This window comes from Drosophila gunungcola, unplaced genomic scaffold (assembly GCF_025200985.1).
Source record: "Drosophila gunungcola strain Sukarami unplaced genomic scaffold, Dgunungcola_SK_2 000001F, whole genome shotgun sequence".
NCBI classification, from domain to species: Eukaryota; Metazoa; Arthropoda; class Insecta; order Diptera; family Drosophilidae; genus Drosophila; species Drosophila gunungcola.
This window is the reverse complement of record NW_026453197.1, coordinates 16,965,099-16,982,831: the sequence shown is the minus strand read 5'-3', so window position 1 is coordinate 16,982,831 and position 17,733 is coordinate 16,965,099. Positions and strand designations below refer to the sequence as shown.

At 43.8% G+C, this 17,733-nt stretch overlaps 2 protein-coding genes across 2 annotated transcripts; one reads left to right on the top strand and one right to left on the bottom strand.

Annotated features, from left to right (window-relative positions):
* Window positions 1-171: 171 nt before the first annotated feature.
* On the bottom strand, window positions 172-9,364 carry LOC128262903 (blastoderm-specific protein 25D). The gene is given in 10 exon segments (XM_052997480.1): window positions 172-1,446; window positions 2,040-2,151; window positions 2,219-2,639; window positions 3,454-4,735; window positions 4,738-5,217; window positions 6,239-6,319; window positions 6,478-6,667; window positions 6,669-6,710; window positions 7,287-7,531; window positions 8,747-9,364. Coding segments are annotated over 10 exon segments (3,390 nt in total). The 5' UTR covers window positions 9,003-9,364; the 3' UTR covers window positions 172-1,165.
* Window positions 9,365-9,772: 408 nt separating this feature from the next.
* Window positions 9,773-14,629, top strand: LOC128262901 (serine/threonine-protein kinase Warts). The gene is given in 5 exon segments (XM_052997479.1): window positions 9,773-10,775; window positions 10,778-11,005; window positions 11,059-11,539; window positions 11,542-12,818; window positions 13,314-14,629. Coding segments are annotated over 5 exon segments (3,399 nt in total). The 5' UTR covers window positions 9,773-10,088; the 3' UTR covers window positions 14,040-14,629.
* The last annotated feature ends 3,104 nt before the right edge of the window (window positions 14,630-17,733 follow it).

Sequence of the window (17,733 nt, the reverse complement as noted above, 5' to 3'; positions counted from 1 at the left end):
TTATATATTTGAGCAGATTCAAATATTTTAAATTATTCGAAAGTTTTCCATAAAAATTATTTTAAATAAAGATACTTAAATTTTGACTTTTCGTTCCGATCCAAAGTTCAAAAATTGCTGTTCTTAAAACACAGCTCCCAGTCACTAATAAAAAAACAACCATTTTTGGTCTTCTGTTGGTTTTTTAAATAATTGTATATTTGGTTTTTTTTGTTGTATTATTGTTTGTTGATACTTTTAAAAAGTAAACTTCTATTTTGATCGAAAGTATTGATTGAAGCACAGGTGACCACATAGCAATGTGAACCGAGTGGCAAGTAAACTTAATTAAGGTGGTTCTTTACATATAAATCGAGCGAGTTATTGGGACGAAAAAGGGTTTAACAAAAGCAATATTAAAGTATTAGAGTATTGGCTAACTTAAATCGCAATTTAAATACAAATTTACGTGTGTGTATGGTTACAGCTTTACAGGTCTTTTGTCGTTACGTATTATATCAATATCATAGATCATTTGTTTCGTTCATTTCAATTTCTTCTACCAATAAAATTAACAACAATTCCGATGCATTTGATTGGGCACGTGATAAACATTGATAAACGTGCTCGCCTACTCAGACGCATAACAAATTTAAAATACTGTTTCTTCTAATATAATTAATATATACGATAACTATTTCAGTAGTCAATTAGTAAGGACAACATTGCAGTTAGACATGAACGAACCTATCTGTATATATGTATATGGGGACTTTTTTGCTTGCTTTTTGTAAATAGTTTCTCCGTTCGCATATAAGTTAGTCGATTACTAGTTAATTGTGTTACGAATCGGTACACTAGTGTGGATTGTTCCTTTTTTTGCGCGTGGGTGAGTTTAAGTTAGAGTTAACGTTAGGCTCAAAGTCACATTAGTTATTGCTGCGGTGCATTCGCGTGTCGAACAACATGCGTTCACATTCATTCACAAAAACGACGAGTATGCAAACTTAATCTACCGGGTGTTGTACATGGTCTAAACATTCATAACGATATATGTATTTATATATTGGTGCACGTTCGATGTCTGCTGATGCTGATGCTGATGCTGAGCACCTCTTCCCAGGTTGTCTTTTGTTTTCGTATATTTGGAAACTATAAACTATATCCGTTTGCCGTTAAGGGCAAACTAAGGCATGCCAGGCAGTCCGCCGGCCACAAGTCGCTGCTGCTGCTGCTGTTGCTGCTGTTGCTGTTGCTGCTGCTGCTGCTGGTGAATGAGATTCACCCGCGCCCGCTGCTGCTCCAGCCGCTGCACTGTGGCGGTCAGATGAGAGTTCTCCACGTACAGGTCCTTCACCAGGATGTCGGCATTCTGCAGACGCTGCGTCTGGTCGGCCAGCATAACACCCTGCGTCTCGATGCGGCTATGCAGATCGTTGAGCTCCACTTGATGCTGGCGCCAGGATTCTAAAGTAAAATACACAAATTGCTTAGAATCGTTTTTCAAAATCTTAATTTTGTACCCTTGCTGGGGGTATAACAGTTTCATTCAAAAGTTTGCGAACCCTTAAAGTAAATAAGATCATCATTACATTAATAGGTAAACTTTTTTACTTTTTACAAGAATTTAATTTTAAATTTTGTAGTTTTTTGTTATTATATTCAAGGTTTATTTTATAAAAATAAGGTTTCTTTTTAAATTTGTTCACTACATTTTTTAAGTGTTTGCAATTTTTTAAACTAAGGACTAATCGATAATTTAATTCTGTACTGTGCAACCTTCCCATAAACTAGGAACTATAAGATATTTCCTTAAAATTAAGGAGTTTTGGACGCTTTGCTTACATTTAGATTTATAAAAATATACGAGATACTATATCTGGTGGTTAACTGATATGGATATCATATAGCTTTTATAGAAAAACGATTAAAAAATCCAGCGCAAAATTTGTAAACATATAAGCATACAAATTAAAATATAGTAATTTTTTAATAAATTTTAATTTTTTTATAGCTTTAAGGGTATATAAAGTGTTGTTCCTTTCTTGTTTTATACTCACGCTGCATCAGGGACTCGGTGTACTGCTGCTGCTGCTTGATGACGTTCTGCAGATGGCGATTTCGCAGCTCCAATTGGTTCAGTCGTTGCTGAAGCGTTGGGTGCGTTGTTCGCTGAGGGTAAATATATGGCATATTAATTATAAATTACTACTTAAAAAATCTTTAATTCCCAGCTCACCGCATAGGCCTTCTCGAGAACGGGTCTCGCCTCCTGCAACTGATGCAGTTCCATGACCAAACCATCTCTTTGCAGGCTCAAGTCCTTGATCTGCTCCTTGAGGGAGAGCTCAAAGAACTTGAGACGCTTCAGTTCCTCCTTCAGGGCCGAAGGACTACTGCACTTGTCGTGGCTAAGGCAAGACGCTTTACTGGTGGACTCGAAGCTCTTGTTCGATGCCGTCGACGAGGTCTCGCAGTCGGCGATCTCTCCCTCCGACGGAATCTGCTGGGGACTCTGTGCCCGCTTCGGTTTGCTGATGGGAGCAGGACCAGAGGGAGCGGCATTCGTGGTGCCACTGTTGGTGGGCGAAGGACCCGAAGGAGAGCTGTCGAAGGGTGTGGTGCTGAAGATGGATGTCTCCGAAGTGGTGAGGTTATTGCTGTTCAAACAAAGTAATGGAAAACCATCATACAAGGGAAAGGTCATAGGGGAATATAATTTCCATAAGGTGGAAAGTTGGTATAACAAAAAATTCAATTTCCTGATCAATTTAATCATTTATTCTTGTGGTCAATTTAAAAGTGTATATAAAATAAAAAAAAACACAATATTAAGATTGAATAAAACCAGACTCTCAAGTCTCTACACTACCTTTATTAAAATTAAATTAAACCAGGCTTTCCTATATTTATATTTCGATTCAGAGAAATATTTGTAAAAAAAAACTAATCGACATAAAAGAAATTTACCATAAAACCTTGGTGAAACTTTTTTTTTATCAGATCAGCCAACGATTTTTATGGTTCCAATTCTATACGGCAAATAAGAAAACATTTACACAAAAAATGCATTGTTCTAAATCTGGCAGAGCACATTTCAAATAAAAGTCAAACGAAATCTATAAGTCTAAATTTCCGACTCTGAAAACCAGAAATTTGTTTGGTGATCTTTATTGAGATGATAAATAAGTTTCCTGTTTATTTCTAAAATTTCGATATTTGGAGGCATTTCTTTATGAATATAAATTATATTTATTGAACAAGCACATACATACACTTAAGGGCTAAACAAGCTTAGATTAGATTAGGCACAGGTTAGAAGTGAGGGACAAAAGCAAAACATATATACAGGGTAGACAGTGCGGTGAATGAAGTTAATAAAGATTTCTTGAATGAAAGTAAAATTAAAATTAGTGGGGGACGCAGGACACACGGGGATGCACACACCATGGACACACAGAGATGGATACTCACCGGCTGGCTGTCTTGTGCGATGGTGAGCCTCCCAGCAGTTCGATGGCACTGGCGGTGGCCTCATCCCTGGCGTCAGCGAAGGACTTCGCTGGCTCCTGGATGGTGCTCTGCAGCCAGAGGTAGCTGATGGGCGAGCTGGCGGGACTCTTTCCCGCCTCGGCACTCAGTTGAGCCACCGATTCCGAGGTGAGCTCGCTGGCACCGGTGAGAATCTCCACACTCTCACCCAGTCGCTGACGCAGATCCTCGATCTCGGACTGGAGCGAACCGATCTCCTGGGCCTTCTCCTCGAGCATTTGCATGGATGTGGAGCGCAAGTGGGCCGCCTCTGCCTCCAGTTCGGTGTACTGCTGCTCCAGCATGTCCCGCTCGTCGATGGGCGACAGGCGGCCATCCTTGCTGAACTGCTCCTCGTACTCGCGCACCTTCTCCATCAGCTCGGTGAACTTCTTGTCGCTCTCGTGCTGCTCATCCTCGTAGATCTGGCGCTCCTTTTCGAACATCTGCCGCTCGTCGCTGAGCTTCGACTGCCAGTAGTCCTCGCAGTCTTCGTAGGCGCGCTGCATTTGCTCCAGACTGGCCTCCAGCTCCTTGGAACGGCCTTCGGGCGTGAGAGATCTGCCTTCCTTGGCGGCCTTCAGTTCCGTTTCCAGTTCAGCTACCCGCTCCTTGAGCTTGATCAGCTCCTCATCCTGGCTTTGACTTCGCTGCAGCTCGGAATTCAGAGCCAACCAATCGCCACTATTGCTGGCATCACTCTGCTCACCCTCCGTGCACTTGCGCTGTTTTCCCAGCCGCGGACTCTCCTCGGTGAGATGGGTTTTGCTCGGCGAATCCCCACGCCTTTTGGTGGCCGTGGCAGCCGCCTCCTGATCCTCCTGCTTTTCCAGCTTTTCCTGCTTCTTGCCCTTGCTCTTCGAGCGGATCAACTCGACATTCAGGCTCTCGATTTCGATGGTCAGTTCGTCAGTCTTGTCGCGCAGCTGGGCATTCTCCATTTGCAGGGCGGCCAGCTTCTCCATCAGCTGCAGCATCTCCTCCTCCTTGTCCTCGCTGTGCCTGCGCGGACGCAATGGACTGTGGTCGGGCGTGCCAGAGATGCTGCTGCTCGACCTTTGGGCCAGTTCCTGGTTGAGCTTTATGTTCTGCTCGAGCAGCTCGGTGAGTTGAAGGTGCGCCTTCTGCTGCTCCGTCTCCAGCTCTAAGTTCTCCGCGCGCACCAGTTCAAGATCCGTTTTCAGACGGATCTCCTCCTGCTCCAGCGATTTGAGCTGCGCCTCCACTTGCCCGTCATGCTGGTCCAGTGATCGCGATCATTGCTCATCCGCAGCGTCATCTCCCGCACCATGCTGGCGTGTCGTTGCTCCAGCAGCTGCACCTGCTGCTTGGAACTGTCCTCCAGCGAGGCATGCCGCTCGTCCACTTCGACGGCCAGCATAGCCACCCTCTGGTTGGCCGCCTTGTTGTCGGCCCTCAGCTTGAGGTTCTCCTCGTGCTGCTGGCGATAGGCCATCCGGTAGTTACCCAGTTCGGTGGCCTGCAGCGCCGCCAAGGCACGCAGCATGTGCGACTGCTCCTGGTCGCCCTCCAGTCCCCGCAGCTCCTCCTCCAGCGCCTTGGTCAGCTGCTGCAGGTTCACCTCATCGTCCTCGTCGAAGCCGAGAATGTGGAGCAGGGTGCGACTGTTGGGAATGCTGGCCAGCTCCCAGGCCTCCATGATGCTGGCCACACTGATCGTCTCCAGCTGCTGCGGCGTCACGGTGTCTGCAAGTCATGGCAATCAGCAATTAGCGTGGGTCGGTTAATATCAAGTTCGCTATTCTGTTTATATACACATTTAAATTATATAGCCCGAGATACCAGAAGGGTGTGGATTTGGAATTGGGAACGGGAATGGGTGTGGATGTGGATGTGGATGTCAATGGTGGAAGCGAACGCATCGAAAGTTCGCTGTTTCCCTTTATTAATTAACCTAATTATAAATGACTCTATTGGATAGAGTATTAAACATAAATCTTAAGAAAAATATTAATGTATTCATGTAAAAAAAACTTACATTTTTATTTTAGAAGAATTTAAGAAATTTCTGACTATTTTTAATTAAGTTAATCCATTAATATAATGGTTTAAGTTTATCCATTAATATAATTAATAATATTGATTTCTTTAAGTCTCCCTATTTTTTCAGCCTAAGCAATCAGAACTTTTGTAATTAAAAACTTAGTTTACTTACTAGCTTGGGACTAATCGATTTATAAATTTAAAAAGGGAGTTAGTGGCCTAATGATAAATTAACCAAATGGAACAGCAAAAGCATGATTTAAATAGAAAAAATGATTTTATAAAGTAAAAAAGAAAAAAAAAAATAAGTTTTGGAAACCTGCCTACCAATCGGTAGATAAAACTAAATTTGCTTGGAGAAAAAAGCTTGTCTTAATAATTGAACCAATTATATATTAAATATATTTAAAACAACAATCAATTTGAAAACAACAAAAACAGTTTCGTAAATCTTGATTTAAGATTCATTTAGACAAGTATAGTAGATGGTGGATCTAACAACTGTTGATATATTGATTGAGTTTTAATTTCATCAACGATTTCCAGTTTGATTAGGGGTAGGTATTTTGGGGTATATGTGATTATAAGTGGAACGAATCAACATGTGCGGCTACATAGGGTGCGATTAGATACCGAATGACTTGGGGTGGGGGGTATTCGGTGGGTGTGGGTGTGTGTGGGGGTGTGTGGGGATGTTGACAATTGCTCGAGGGAGCGCACAAACCTTTGCAACGTGACCAACGGCCGCCGTGGTAGCATCTCCGGTGCTCGGACGACGGTGCGGAATTGGTGGCCAGGTGATGGCCTACGGTGTGTACCGACAACAAGTGTTTTACATTGGTAATTGCTCTTGCTTCAAACGTAATTGGGGCATTTTGGCCTAACAACAACAGTGGGTGGCAGGGGCAAAATGGGGTCGGCTAAACTGGGAATCGGAGTGGTTGTTCGCGAGTGGTAACTTACCCAGGGATTCCACGCTGCTGTTGTGCTGCGTCTGGCTCTGGATGGACAGCTGCTTTAGCTTGGAGGCAGCCGTCGGCGAGGAAGTCACTCCCGTGGCGGTGTTGTGCATCTTGGAGTGAAGAATCCTGCGTGCCGGCAGCGAAGCGCATCTCTTCAGTTTGCTGCCACTGGTGTGGACGGATCGCAGGCGTCCGACTGCCAGGAAGATCACTTTGGGACGATGAACGTTGGACCTGTGTATAAATAATAAGAGATAGTTTTAATACAGATTCTTGATTAAAAACGATTTGTTTATATTTATTACAAGATTGTACAAAGAAATGTATGTTTTCTTTCGGCATTTAACCAACAAATTATTTATATTATGCCTTATAAAAGATTTTTTTTTTTAATTTTGTATAGACTCTACAAATAAATATTTTTATTTAGGTTTTTTGTAAAAAAAAAATAACAACAAAATATCTTAACATAATTTTAGACACTTCCATGTGTCAGTGTTCGCTTTTGAGTAATAACTCGAATATAAAATTTAAGTAGTTATAAAGAACTTTAGATTTTTTTTGTTTAAAACATAAAAGTATGTTGAAATTTAGGCAAATTTAAAGGGAACATAAAATTACAAATCCCAAACAAACATTAAAATGTATTATTATTCCCTTTTCCTAATATTACCGTACTTAGTCACTTTCTACTATACTAGCATTAAGTAATTACGATTCAGAAGCAAAATCTGCTGACTTTGCTGCTTTCGCTTACAGAACCAGAAGTTGTATGGCCACTTTGTACGTGACATAACGATCGCCACTCACCTGAACTCCCAGCTCATCACAGCCGTTGAGACTCCGCTGCTTCTGCTGCTGCTGCAGCTGATCCTCATCCGTGTTGTCCGAATCCGTGACGGATAGCTCGTAGATGCCGTGATGCGGCCTGGACCGACGTCCGTATTTCTTGGATCCCACAATGAGTTTGGGTGACACTTCGCGATCGGAGGACTCCGGCGGACTCTCAATGTATGTGCTGGCCAGGGGCTCATCCGTGATCACCAGCGAACGCTCTGCAAGATTCAACAAATATAGGTTAGTAGAGAATTGAAATAGTTGTATGGATCTCAGGTGACTACCAAAGCGAGCGGCTAACTTCAGAATAATTGGATCTGTTGTGTGTCCGCCAGATTGGCGGTAATACAAACGTGTTCCCATTTCGATTGAGACTAAACTGTCCAAATGAATGGGTCGTCTATTTATGCAGGACCTCACCGACTACCTGATAACAACAGGATCAGGATCACGATCAGGTAGCCAAAAGCAACAGTTGTGGGTCGTAAAAAATTAGCAATTGCATCTTTGCATTTATGACCGTCAGCTGTCGACGCGCTAATCCGCGAACTGATTATGATATTCGTACCCTTATGGCATCCTGTTTTGTCTAGAAATTTCTAAAGCAGATAAGGAAGCGGCCCAAAAGAACATATTGTTATCCTTGATCAGCATAAGTGTGCCTCCTTATGCAAATTTGGCTTCATATTTTCGGGTAGAATAAATTATACTATACATATGTATGTGCAAAGCTACTATAAGAATATTGGTTTAGATCACCACATCTCTTTTGATTTTATGGAATTTATATCAAATTTATAAATCACACGAGGGTACAATCTAGCCAAACAATTATTAGTTTTAATGAATTTTTACTGGTAAAGTGCAATTTGTATTGTATTTTAATCGCAATACTTTGGTAAGGCATATAAGAATATCCTAGATATGACCTGCAAGGGATCAGAATTGTAGTTTTTTCGTTAATATTATTGAAAAATGTGTCTAAAAAATTTATATTAATACATTTCTTAAGTAAGTATCCAATAATATGTTAAAAGCTGGGTAACTCAACTGTTTTCTATGATTTTGGGGATCATTTTTTTAACTATGTTAAATTGAATACATATTTTTTAAAAATAAAGGTCCTGTATTGAATTTCAATTGTTTTTTTTTGGTCTATACTATGCAGTATGCATGCTACAAACTAGATGATGAAAAATGGTGGCCAAGCGGGAGGTATTTTCTGGTTCCTACTCGCTGTCAAAATTGAATTACTATCTTTAATAACTGTAATTTGTTATTATCTGATGTTGCTTGAAGGGTAATTAAATCACCATTACAGATAGCCGTATGTTATTGTTTTATGAGAACCTTTTGGGGTATAGCTTATTAACTACACTTCATAAGCTATATCGTAGGGTATTCCCAGTTTAGGTGACCCCATGTTGTCTCACCCATAAATCCCGATGACGTCGTGCCATCGAACTCCGATCCGAGAAAGTTGAGCAGCGCCTCCTTGAACTGGGCGAAGGACACGCCCAGTTGGTGGCTGCCGCCCAGACTGGCGATCAAAGCGGATCCTTGATCCCGCAGTTCCAGTAGTGAGCAGAGTTTCAGCAGGGACTTCTCGTCCAGCAGGCCACATTGCGTCTCACAGCTGCGGAACATTTGATAGAGCTTCTGCTCGTACGGATCGGCGGATACCTCCATTATCCGTATCCCGGGGGATTCAGTTTGCGGCCGGTGAAATCGATTGAGGTTCACAAATTTCTTCTTTTTTCTTCTTTTTTTTTTTGGGGGGGGAAATCCACGGACGCAGTCAGGGGTCGAAAACAAAAAAAATAATCGAAAACTACGTGCGTGGGCGGGGGGAATGGGAATTACGCGTGATTTTGGACTGCCGAACAATTGCGGGATTACTAATTCTACTAATCTATGATATGCACTTGGGAACGAAAAACATAAACACTCGCGCTTTTGCGGTTTTTTGGGGATAGCGTAATTTCTGGCGAGTTGATAAAAAAAACAATAATGCAGTAATACCACGGTGGCGCCTTCTGGTGGCCAGTACGCGAACTTCGGGTAGGGATGGAACTATCGGGCGCTAGCGTGACTAATGCACATATCGGTTAGCAATTATCGGGTTGGAAGCGTGAGTATTTAGTTTTTATTTTTAATTCAGATTTTATTCCCTATGATTTACAAAAAGAACAGATATTTTTCAGATTTCTTAGCTCAGACAAAATTTTGCTTGCATAGGTTTTTTTTGTTATTTGCTCATCTTTTTAGCTATACAATTTATTCAAATATATAATAAAAGCCATTCTATATTATAGCTGGAATTAAGTTATAACTAATTAAATATAACTAAGCAATTAATTTTCTTTATTTATTGCGTAGTTTTAAAAACACAACAACACGTTTCTATCGCACTATCGATAGCAGCCATATGTAATCATCGCCAACAGCGCGCAGCCGATAGTGCTATCGATTATTTTGCAGCACTAATAAATTCCATTTGCAAGCTAAAAAATAGGAAAAAATAAAAATATCTTTGATCGCAGCCAGCTAGTGGAAAACCGAACGGAAAATCATGTGTCACCGGTGCCAGCGGACGAAGGCCCGGGATTAACTGAGTGGGTGCACCCGAATCCAGTCCGAACGGATAGCAGCGCACTACTCATCGAAATTCGAGACTTCCCGAGTGGACCAAAGAAACCGCAGTAGAGAGACTCGCCTCCCGTTTGTTTGCATTACGGCACGGCGGGATCAGGGGATTCCCCGTCCGGCTGAGATATGGCCATGCACTCGTACATGCGCCAGGGATCGGGATCGGGATCCGGAGGAGCAGGTGCAGGAGTCGCAGCAGCTGGAGCACCGCCGCTGGCCAGTCCCGACGAGATGCACGGCTTCCTGAAGGACAAGCAGGCGTGGGAGCACGCCATCTCCTTGTACCAGGGTCCGGATCCCCTCGATCACTGGTACAACTACATCTGCTGGTACGAGAATCATGCGCACAGCGATCCGGAACTCAAGTACCGCGAAACTCTGGAACGGTGTCTGACGGTCTACGAGCACAACGACTACTACCGGCAGGATGCCCGTCTGGTGCGGCTGTGGCTGAAGTACATAGCCATGCAGACGGATCCATTGCACTTCTACCAGGTGCTCTTCCAGCGGGGAACCGGTCGCCAGGTGGCTGCCTTCTACATTGGCTGGGCCGCCTACTATGAGTCGCGCGAGGAGTTCAAGGATGCGGAGGCGGTCTTTAACTTGGCCTTCCAGGAGAAGGCGCAGAGCAATTCCGAGCTGCAGCATGCCCACACAAAGTTCAACTATGCCAGGTCGCTGTTCCACCAGCGACAACAACAGCAACAGCAGCAGCTTCAGCAGCAACAGCATCCCCAGCCGGATGCACTGCAGCAACTAACGAACTATGCACAACAGCAGCTGCCGCAGAGCTACCCACCACCACCACAACAACAACACAACACCGTCCCCAGCCATATCAGCAGAATGTCTATCAGCAATATCATCCGCAGGCGCAGCAACATCCAGCCACACAGCCACATCAGGCGGCGCCACAGCAACATCAGCCGGCAGAACAGCCGCTGGCCTATCAGCAGGCACACTACCAGGAGCAGCCGCGCTATGAGCCACATCCGGCGCCTCAGCCGCCAGTCCATGTCCAGCAATATGCTCCAGTGGCCGAGGTAAGCCTTATAACTACATTTACAAAGCTGTTACTCAACTATTTTCCTTTTAGCCCCACTATGCACCTGCCCAGCAGCAACAGTTGCCGCCACCACAACAGCCTACAGCACAGCAGCAACATCCACAACAGCAGCAACCCCAGCCCCAGCAGCTGCAACACAATGGCAATGGCAATGGCAATCCTGCGCCTCAGCCAAATCCTCCGGCGACAAGCGAAGTGGCTGGCCTGCGTTTGCCGCGCAATTTCCACGCTTACGGGCGCAACAACCATGAGACCTGGAAGCCAGCTTTGACGCTCGAAGAGCCAGATGATCCTTCGCGGGTGTGCCACTATGCCAAGCAGTTGGTCTATCCTCCGGGCGCAGGCATCGAGTACAGTCCCGAGGAGATACTAGCCCGCAAGTTCAAGCAGCTGATGGAGCAGAAGGCCAAGCCAGCGGAACAGCCAGCTGAACAGCAACAGCAAACTCTATATGATTCCTACGAGTCGCAGACATCCTACTACATGACTGCCGTAGATGGAGCTCTCTACGGCAGAACAACAGCAGTGGCCCGGAGAATACGGGCGAGGAGGATGAGGACAACGAGGCGGAGGAAGGTGAGGAGGAGGAGGAGGAAGAAGGCGCCGCGGGTAATGAGGATGAGGACTCCGATGAGGCGGAGGAGGAGGAGGACGACGAAGAGGAGGAGGAGGAGCACAGCGAACCCTACACCAATGGCGTGCAATTCAGTGCGCAAACCACTTTCGAGCAGGAGAACCGCTCAATAAAGATCAAGTTCAGGAAGGAGCCCAGCAGCACCTACAGTGCCTACACCATTGAGAATGTCTACCAGCAGCAACAGCATCATCATCATCAGCAGCAGCAGCAGCATCATCAGCAGCAGCAGCACCATCAGGTTATCCAGCAGGTACCGCCGCAAGCCGTTCATCATCCTCAGCCGCCGGAACCTGCGCCCGCTTCTCCCATTCCCATCCAGCGCCAGCGCAACGGTGGCGGCCAGCACCACCACTTCCATCCCTACATGCTGGGCCAGACCTCGACGCCCAAGAGCGAGGCGAATGGCTATCGCCGGGCACGCACCAAAGTCAAGCGCAGCAAGTTCCAGCCGGATCTCTGCAGCAACAGCAACTCGGCCTCCTCGGCGGCGGATGTGGCCACGGCCAGCTCGAGTAGTGTGGCTGCTCCGGGGGCGCCGGGTGCTCAGTTCAACGACAATGCCAACTTCTCGTTCTCCAGCGCCACCGCTTTGGACAATTCAAATAGCTCTCTGGCTTTGGCCGTGGACAGGCTCAACTTCCGCGACTCATCGCAACAGCAAATCCTCCATCCGGTCAATAAGACCCTACAAACGCACAACAACAACAATAACACCAGCAACAACAATAATGGCACCAGCACACTGGCCGATTTCTCCACGTTCCAGGAGAACTCGTACTTTGCCACCCAGCACGATACGGAGGCTCAGGAAAGGCGGCTATCGAAGGCCAAGGAAACGATTGCCCGCCATTTGGCCAAGGAGGCCATCGATCCGTTCAACAGCGAGCTGTGCCGCGCCTTCCTCGCCAAGCTGGACTTTCCGGGCGATCACGATGCCCATGCCAGCTATAAGATTGTGCAAACGCCACTGCCAAAAATCTCCAACACGCGCACGCTGAACGTCCTCGAGGGCGTCACCTTCAACATCGACAAGGAGGTGGGTCGCGGCTCGTACGGCTCGGTGTACAAAGCCACCGATTCGCGCACCGGCAATGTGGTGGCGCTCAAGTATCAGAAGCCCCCAAACACCTGGGAGATTTACATATGTGATCAGGTGAGGATCGGTTAACATAGTTTTAACTTTGCTTAGAATACCACTTTAATTAAAAGAGCACTTTGCAAGTGATGTCAAAACTGCCGTTTTGTTTGAAAAAAATGTACATTCTTTAACTTTGCTGACATAAATTAAAAACATTTAAATGTTGTTGACAATAAGAAATATTATACATTCTACAATTATATTTGTAGAAATATCAAATATTTAGGGATTACCTGAAGAAATCTAGTCAGTTTGGACTTAAATATGAATTGATAATTATTTATTCAAAAAGTATTTTATTTGTTTATCAACATATTATATTTGCCACTTAAAATTAACTGACTGTTTTATTATATTCATTATTATTGTGTCAATGCTTACTACTGTCTAGATAATTTAAATATTTGGAATATCTAGACAGTTACTTGTTACTAATATGTTATTTCTGCTACATGCAGACATAAATAATCAAACTGCCAATAAAAATTAATACAAATTTCCATATTTTAGGTGCTGAAACGCATCAGGGAGCCGGAGGTGTTGCCCGGCCTGATGGACATTTCCACGGCGATCATCGCCCCCAATGCTAGCCTAATAGCCACAGAGTTCTCGCCGTTCGGATCGCTGCTGGACATCAACAACAAGATCCGGCAGGCCACCACCAAGGTGATGCACGAATCGCTGGTGATGCACTTCTCGGCGCAGATCTGCAACATCGTGGATCACCTGCACCGCCAGCACATCATCCATGCGGACATAAAGCCGGACAACTTCCTGCTGATGCGCGTGCCCAATGTGGACAGTTCGCTGCCGTCGCTGCGACTGATTGACTTTGGGTGCGCCATCGATATGACCCTGTTTCCGGACGCGGAGCGCACCAAGTTCCGCAAGGTGGTGCAAACGGACGGCTTCACCTGCATCGAGATGCAGGAGGGGCGCAGTTGGTCCTACGAGACGGATCTATTTTGCATTGCGGCCACCGTTCATGTGATGCTCTTCGGCGACTACATGCAGCCGCAGAAGAAGGGCTCCAGCTGGGACATCCGCCAGAAGCTGCCGCGCTACCTCAAAAAGCATGTGTGGACCAAGTTCTTTGGCGAACTGCTCAACATGGAGGCGGACAAACTGCCCGCTCTGCAGGAGATGCGACTGATATTCGAGGAGGAGGCGTACCGCATGGACTCCGAGCTCCAGAAGCAGATACGCGCCCTATCCAACATCCTGCATCGACGATAACCAACCTATTACTATTAATCTTTTTTTAAATTTGTATGTTTAACTCTGTTGTTGACCAAGTCACCCAAATTTCAATCAACTATCATTTCCACACTCTTTAAAGCAAAGAAAAACCAAATCCTCCAACTTGGTTGAGTTCGTTTCCCCCATTTCGGCCAAAACGAAACTTTTTAGTTTAGGTTAGTTCTCTAAAAAGCACACACCTCCTTGCTTAACTTAAATATTTAATCTTTCTATACTTTAATTATTGTTTCGATGCCAAAAAGAAAAAAAAACAGGAAAGCGGAGGAAAAACAAGAGCATTAGTACGCTACGAAATTCAAAATCAATGTAAATATTAGGCACAGACTCGATCAAAACGAAAATTGGCTAAATGAGTTTGTGAAAGAAAAAAGAAAACACCCGAAAACCCCGTGGATTTAAAATGTAATTTTTTAATGTACAGCAACCAGACAACAACAGTATATTGAAGGCAATGTAAAAAGGAAACGTCGTACATATGTTTAAGATGAAACCATGCTGTACTATTGAGTAATATATAAAGATCTTTAAATAATAGTGAATAAATTGACGAAATGTTAACGCAAAAACCATAAAAATTGAACCGAGAAAAAGGAAAGCAGCAGCGGTAACCCAGTTTCATAAATCAAATGCCAAAGTGGCAAACGTATAATGTGTGTTGCAGCCAGGCAATTGTCAATTAAGTGGGGGCATGCAACAAGTAACAGCAGCAGCAGCAGCAGCAGCGGCAGCATCAACAACAATGGTGCGCTTGACCCACTTTTCCTTTTTGCAAGTCAACCAAACGGCAAACAATTTCCACCAAGCGACTGGAAAAAGTTGCAACTTTTCATGCAACACACAAACACACACACACACACTTGGATAGTTGGAAAAGCTGCAACAGGCAGACAAAGTCAAAGTCGACGCCTGCGCTGCGGCTTTTTGTTGCTAGTTGCTGGTGGGTTGTTGCTAGTTGCTAGTGGCTTGTTGCTTATTGCCTGTTGCTCTGTTGCTTGCTGCTCGTTCGCCAAGTGAAAGTAAAGTGGGACAAATGCAATTATTATTGCATCTAGTAACCGACTTAGAAGTCGTGGCTCGAAACTGCAGTTTGCAGTTGGCAGTTTGCAGTTTGCAGTTGGAAAGTTGCTCTGCCGGCGTCGCTTTTACACAATATTTTATTTAATCAAATTGTAAAGAGAAAATTGCAGCAGGCGATTTGGCGAAAAACTTTCTATTTTTTTGTGTGTCGACCGACTGCAACGGCAACGTCAGCTGCCAGCGGCATTAGATATTTGCGGATTGTTTTGCATTTTGCATGCGATAAATTAATGAATGTGCCCCAGTTTCGGGGCTCTGGGCATTGAGTGACAAACGAAGTTTGCCAAGCGGAGCGAATGACAATGCGGCGTTTATTAGATCACTGGGGCACGGTGATCTCGATTGAGATCTCAAATTCACCATCACCATCATCATCGTCACCCAACCCACAAGACATACAAAAAAAAAACCAAGCTGACAAACAAATAGATAAATAGAAATGGGTTGAAAGAAAAACGTTAATAGATCAGTTAACTGGTTTCTAATTAAGGGCTAACGGTACTTCAATCTCAACTCAAGGAAAGTCTTAATCCCAGAAAAGTGGCGGGCTTTTTTATTAAGTACCCGCCTAACAATTAAAGTTGTTTAAATGCCATCTTGCTCGTTATTTTTAGCAGCTAGTCAACTGCTTAAGCGGATTTGACAGGATTTTTAATCAAGATTTTCACAGGTGGTTTCACTGTTTATTGTTTGTAAGATTTTTATTTATTTATACAAAAATACAAATTTTATTTTAGTGCTAGAAATTTTTTTAAACACATTTTTTGTCATTAACATATTTTTGCTGTTTGTTGAATGATTTGAGATAAAATTAATTTACTTAAAAAAAACTACGCCTTAGTGAACAAACAATTTAAACATAGCTTTAGCCAAAAAAAATAAAAAAATCATAATTTGAAATGAAATAAGGGCCTTAAATTAAATAAGTAATTTAATTAGGGGTTTTATAGGCGATCAATGCAGTATATATTTTAGCCGGCTCGAGATCGGGTTGCAATAATTTTATAAAAATACTTAACAGATTTAAAAATTATTAATATATTTGGGCTGCTCATCAGCAATCATTTTCAAATCATCTTTGCAACATTAAAAAATAAATAAAAACCTATTTATTTACTATGACTATTAACAAACATAATACAAAGTTCTTTCAGTGCCCAAATATTTGTGAATGTAAGTAATACGAATGTTCAGCAATTTAGAAAAAAGTGTTGCTTCTCCCCCAATGAAGATCGCTCAATGAGACCGATGGCTTTGCCCAAAGGAACGTAAAGAACTTGCATGTGTTTGTGGTAAGGACCGACCTGACTCACTCTGGGAATTTAGGGTAGAACCACGACTACCAGTCGGTTAGTCATCCCTGTGACTAAGTGGACTCTCTCCCAGAAAGTCGTGCAAAATGGAGGATTGCAAAGGTTAGGAAGGGGTTTGCACTGGGACCCTAGAGGCTCACCCAAATTGCAGTTTGGCTGCAGGCGGAATGCATCAGTGGGCACAGCTGAAAAATATAAGTATTTATGGGCAGGAGAGAAGAAAAGCCAGCAGCTAAGACCCTCTCCTCCCCCCTCCCCCCTTTAGGCACCGCCAAACTCTCCCCCTCGATTGCAACGCGGTGTTGGCCATTTGATTGTCATGACCAACTTTTCACTGCCGCTAATATGCAACAACATGCAACCACTGTTCGCAAATTGCACGACAAAGCGAAAACTGGGAAAATAGTTAAGTAATTTGCAGTGGAAAGCAGCAGTGTTGGAGAAATTCGATTTTCTTGTTTTCTGAATGTTGCTGCAGTGCATCTTGGCACACATAATGCTGCCACGTTGCATTCGCCGCGATCCACATCCGTTTGCAGTTGCAGCGTTGCAGCGTTGCGATGTTGCTATGTTGCGCCGTTGCTGTTGCTGTTGCCGCATTAGAAAGTTGCAACTGCAACTGTCATGGGCTGTTTGCTGCAGCTTTTCTTTTTCCCACTCGCTTGAATTGGGGCTAACGTGTATGTGTATAGTGTACACTATGCAACATCAGCATCAGGCATCCCGCCGCCACAACTTGTAATGAGTTTTGACCTCATAAAATCTTTGGCGAATTTTCCACTGGCATTTTCTCTTCTTAAAAAAATATTTTGCATCTCGCCGAGGGAAACCTGAGTAGGATGGAGAAACTTTTGGCGGAAAATGCTAGCAAGCGTGGTCCGACTGTGAGACGCCAAATGTGAAAAGGAAAATTCTTAAACGTAAAGCGATATCTGCCATCCGGTAACTGACCTACAAAATAATGTTATCATTTAATTGACTAATTTACTGGCTTTTTCAATGGGGGACTTGATTGATGAAGCGTTGAGTTTAGACAAAATATATTTGATTGTTAAGATACAATTTATTTTAATAACAGTTTGGAGAGTGGTTTTGGTTAAATTAATAATACAAGTTTTTTATTTGCATTCGATAGCAACCAATTGGTAACTGACCTACAACAAGTTGATAACTGATTTGATTAGCCAGTTTTTTAGTGTCTGCATTGAATTAGATAAGTTGATTTGATATGTGGAAACTATGTGATCAAAATCAATTTAATGGATTTGTTTGTGACTATG